Here is a 4,857-nt window from a genome sequence, read left to right as displayed (position 1 = left end):
AAAATTGCAGTCATATGGGCTAATTGACATGTGAAAACAGTCTGCTTTCTGAAATTTTAAATGGTTGGCACCACTTTGCTCCAGCAGGGAAACTCCAAGGGTGATTTTTATTTAGTGATAGTATTTTGCATAATAGCAGTCAATTATATTTGCCAGGCATGCAAATGCTGGTGGCCTGGACATGTCATCTCAGTTCTGACCTTCTGCTACCATTACCCTGCTCTTCCTCATACGAACTGCTCAAGTCAAACTGGTAGGAGACTTTTAAAGGCATAAGTAGTACAGTACAAACAAACACAGGTACACACTCTTCTATACAAAGGCTTTATTAAAAATGCTTCTGGGGTGGCCTGTAACAAAACATGTAGAGTTTAAAAAAAAAATCAAGACAAACTGGTATCTATTACAATGCACTGATGTTTTCTCTCATTCCGAAAGTCTGGTCAGTGGCCAGATGTGAACAGTTACTCTTGCTGCCTATGTATGCTGCAGGTTATCCATTTTGAGATATTACTCTACATAAATGTGGAACTCGAGTCAAGTCTTGGTTTAAAGAAACTTCATATATATTTTGAAATGTTTGTCACTACATTAGAGTGTAGGAAAAATATGAATTATTTCTAATATTTATGCAAGGACGAACAGCACGGACTTCTACAAAATGAAAAAAAATACAGTACAGAGACTTTTTACAATATCTGCAGTGGATATTCTGAAAGATCCAGCCTTTGAAACTGAAATTCAGAGACAGTTAAACTTACCTCCCTTTTCTTCTTCCCTCACCTCCCACCCCAGCATTCAAACCCTTTACTCAGTAGAAATGATTAATGTAGAATGTTAAGATATAACAAATGTTTTCTTCTCAGAAAAAACATGTCTTAAATATATATGTTTATATATTCAGGACAGATCCCGTTTCCCTTATGTGACTAGATTTACATGTGTAAATGTAAATCTACATTTAGGAATGAAGTTGACCCTGTAATTAGAATTGAAAACACAAAGATCCAACAGCAGAAGACAGTTCCAGTGTATTTTGTTATGCTTCCCTTCAGCTTCAAAATTCCTGTTGTGTCCATGATGATGTCAGTTTGCTGCACAGCCACATTCCCCCTGGGACTGGAAGGGGGTCAGGCTTTAGACAAGGTCTGCACTGGTGTGAGAGAAAGCCAAAGACAGCACTCACCATTCAAATGTTTGTTGTTACTCACTATACAGTGGTTTGTATTAGGGATCCTGCAGTGTTCAGAAGAGCTTTGACCAAATAAGAACTTGCACATTTAGTACAGGCAGCCTATTCCTGAAGACAGGATATTTAAAGCTACAACCACATTTCTGTTATCACTTTAGAAAGCACAGCTATGTTAGTGCCATGCCAGAAAGAGCTTCCTGCCTAAGGTAAACCATAACTTCTCAAGGACTTCTGTAGAGGACGCTGGTTGGCAGCAGTTAAAGCAGTGTCTGAGGAGAACTTTTTACTATTCTTGCTCTTATGACCCCTGATTTTTCATGTGGAGCTGCCAAATGTGGAGTGTTTGTGATTTCAGTATAATGGGTAACAAGTTTGTGGCTGTCAGAAGGAGGATGCAGTGTGGCCCTAGAGACAAGAGGCTAATGCTAACCACCTGCCCATGGATCATTTCCTCCCATAAATAACTATACTTTGGTGTCTTAGAATCTTTCATTTAAACCTCTGTCCCTTCTCTGGAGTACAGTGTGTTGTTTGTGCTGAGGCTGCTGTAAAAATGAGTGTTAAACTGGTTGAGCACCGAGTTGCTGTGGCCCAGGTGACCGGAAGGCATGGAATTGGGCCACTCCCCCACACCATGGCTGGGGATACTGGACAGTGGGGAGTAGGAATTGAAGCCTACCATGTTCTGCCCCATTTTGTCAATGGGTTCAGAGCTGAGTCCCACGGGCCCGGAGCGGCTCCCTGAGTTGGAGCCGTGGACATAGGCGGTCATGCTGGAGAGGAAGTTACTGAGGCATGGGCTGCTGGAAGAGGGAGGAGGAGATTCTTTCTCAGGTGAATTGTCAGTCCCAGGTGATGAGTTTTCCAAGATGTCCTGATGCTCTGCAGCTTTGGGGCTGCCAGTCAGGGTACTGTCCTCAGATTTCTCAGATGCAAAAGTAGCAGCACTGGCCTCAATGTCAGACTTTCTCTTCCTCTTCCTGCGAAAGTTTCCATTGTCAAACATCTTTTCACAGTTCGGGTCCAGAGTCCAGTAATTCCCTTTTCCTGTCAAGGGAAACAAACCCACACTTTTAGTTTAAAAGTATGCACACAAACAAAAAAAACCCCCAGTCATTTAGAGCTTTGCAGTGTTTCTCTCATTTCACAGAAACAGAACAATTGCATGAGCAATACACATGTATTTTTAGTCACTCAAAAGTAGAAGTCTGTTGATTTCAGAAAAAAGTTTAAAGTTCTGGGTTCCACCATTTAGCCCTGACGCTTCACACAGGCAAAACTACAAGTGGAGTCACTGGAGGGCTTTTTGTTTTGTTTTCTTGGTGAGGGAAAGAGGTTTTCAGTATATAGCTAGTCTTCTGAATTTATGGCAGAGAGTAATCAAATCCCACACTGGGCTGCTCCTCCAGATTCAGTGGGCTAGCACAGGTTTCTAACAAGACAGAACTAAATTTTTGGCCCTCTGTTGCAGAATAATTTCAACGAGTTTTTAATGTTCGCAAAGGTTCTTAACAGCTATTGATAGGAAACAATGAATAAAGCCTACCAGCCAAGGGGTTGGTAATGGCAGAGGTGTGATTCCAAGCAAAACACTTACTGAAACAAACAAAAGCAGCCTGCTCTCTCCTATTGAGAATTAATACTGACTCCCCAAAGCCATTGGATTTCTTTGACAGATCCCTTTAATTCCCAGTTAAGTTTGACATAAGACATGCATTACACCAAATGAGTCTTGAGTGTGCATTGCCCAGCTAAATGTTCCTGGGCATGCTGAGCCTCATGCTCAGCTCATTGATCTGTTCTCAGGAAGCCCCAGAGCAGGACAGAATTCCCTTCCCTCCAGAGATCTCACAGCAACACTGTTTCACACCTCAGCTATGCACAGCTGCTTTCTAGTTCAGCCTTTTGAAAACAAAGTGCTACTGTGTCCATGTATCTGGGCTACTATGTCTCTTTACAGTGCACGGGGTATTTGAAAATTAATCAAGTTTAGTTAGAGGTGGGGGAAAAGGGGGAGAGGGCTATACCTGGATCATCTTCATCTCGAGGCACCTTCTTGAAGCAGTCGTTGAGAGACAAGTTATGCCGTATGGAATTCTGCCAGCCAGCCTTGCTTTTGTTGTAGAATGGGAAGTTGTCAGCCACGTACTGGTAGATCTGGCTCAGCGTCAGCCTCTTGTCAGGTGCCCCGTGGATGGCCATGGCAATGAGGGCAGAGTAGGAGTAAGGTGGTCTCACCAACTTCATGAGCTCCTCTTGGGATGGGAGGGGAAGCCAGCCAAGGTCAGTTCCTCCCAAGCCGTGCATGTTAGGCAAGAGCTGCCTCTGCATCCCATATGACTGAGGAATGAAGGGGCTGGCATTGGATCCTGGGAGATACGGTGGTGGGGTAATGGAAGGTCCATTTAGCCAGAGGTAAGGATTGGGAGTGGTGTTGTAATCCGTCGTCTCAAAGGTGCTTGGTCGCTGGGGACTCGGGATGTTCTGTGGATGGAAAAAGTTCTCGTAGTAGATGTTCATCTCCGGAGGTTCTTGGCCGATGTTTGGGAATTGTGGGCTGCAGCGTGGAGGGGAGTGCGTTTGTGCGTCAAAGAAGCTCATGCTCTAACGCAGGCAGCTGGTGAGCTGTGACTCACTTGTGCTAGTGCTCCTTTCCCAGGACAGGTGCATCACCTGTGCCCTTCCCTAGGTACTTATGCACCTGTAAATGTTTCAGCCTGTGCTGCAGGCTCCACCCCACAGCCCTGAGTGGCTGCAGATGAGGACGATATCCTTTTTGGAATGCTGGCAGTCCCAGTCAGTCATTGATGTCACATCAACCAAACGTGAAAGTTACAACTGTTTATCTTCTTAAGTGAATGAAGGAATTTTCCACTAATGTGATGCACATGAAGAAAGCCTAAGGCATCTTGAAGTTAAAACTCAGAGATCTTCCTCTTTCTACCTTTCACAGTGAAGCTTAAGCATTTAGTATTTTTTTCTTATTAAAGAAAATCCATTTTGTGTTGCTGTTAGTAAACACCTCAGAATATAAAAGCTATTGTCACTAGTCAATGAAACAGTAGAAATATATACTTAAAAAAAAATAAAAGAAAAAAGAAAACAAAAGGTCAGACCTTTTCCTTTTGTAACTTTAATTGCAGACTTGCTTGTACTTCCCCCTAGGCAATCACAGTACTACAGGCAAATTCTGAAACTGGTTACTCACATGAGTAATCTTACTGATATAAATGGAATTAACTCTCTAAACGAAGGATTAATCTTGTGAAGAAAAAGTTTCAAGCTGAATAATCAAACCTTTCTTTAGAGCTTAAATTGGTGAACTGAGATGGGAAATCATTGAGTACTGCTTCCTCTTTCCTGCAGGACTGGTGCAGAGCTCATAAAACCTCTCAGCACAATTTCCAAATAGGAAAGCAGCAACAGTGTTCGGCACAGCTCTTTTTAGCCAAGTTCCAATAACTTCATCTGTATCTATACAGACAGGAGTTGATTCCTTAAAGTAATAAGGAAAAACCTCTATCCCTTTTATGACTTGGAAAAATCCTTAAGGCCTTGCAAGGCACGCTGTGCACTTGAAGGAGGAAAGAGAAGAGCTGCAATGTCACCACCCCTGTCTGGGGGTGGCAGCTCTTCCCTGCATGAACGCCTGCACTGGAGTTAGA

The 4,857-nt window shown here is 43.1% G+C and overlaps 1 protein-coding gene across 1 annotated transcript; it reads right to left on the bottom strand.

The window, feature by feature from the left end:
* Positions 1-329: 329 nt before the first annotated feature.
* FOXI1 (forkhead box I1) lies at positions 330-4,857 on the bottom strand. Its single transcript, XM_048319746.1, has 2 exons — positions 3,220-4,857; positions 330-2,239 (listed from the first exon to the last, which is right to left on the bottom strand). The coding sequence occupies exons 1-2, from the start codon at positions 3,791-3,793 to the stop codon at positions 1,686-1,688; spliced, it is 1,128 nt and encodes a 375-aa protein (XP_048175703.1). The 5' UTR covers positions 3,794-4,857; the 3' UTR covers positions 330-1,685.

The sequence above is a fragment of the Corvus hawaiiensis genome, chromosome 15, assembly GCF_020740725.1.
Source record: "Corvus hawaiiensis isolate bCorHaw1 chromosome 15, bCorHaw1.pri.cur, whole genome shotgun sequence".
Classification (NCBI taxonomy): domain Eukaryota; kingdom Metazoa; phylum Chordata; class Aves; order Passeriformes; family Corvidae; genus Corvus; species Corvus hawaiiensis.
Note: the sequence above shows the minus strand (reverse complement) of the source record. Positions and strands in the feature narration are given on the sequence as shown.

Coding starts and splice junctions, on each gene's coding strand:
- FOXI1 (XM_048319746.1), bottom strand. CDS start 3,793: ATGAGCTTCTTTGACGCACAAACGCACTCCCCTCCACGCTGCAGCCCA. Junction 2,240..3,219: donor TCGAGATGAAGATGATCCAG/GTATAGCCCTCT, acceptor TTCCCTTGACAG/GAAAAGGGAATTACTGGACT.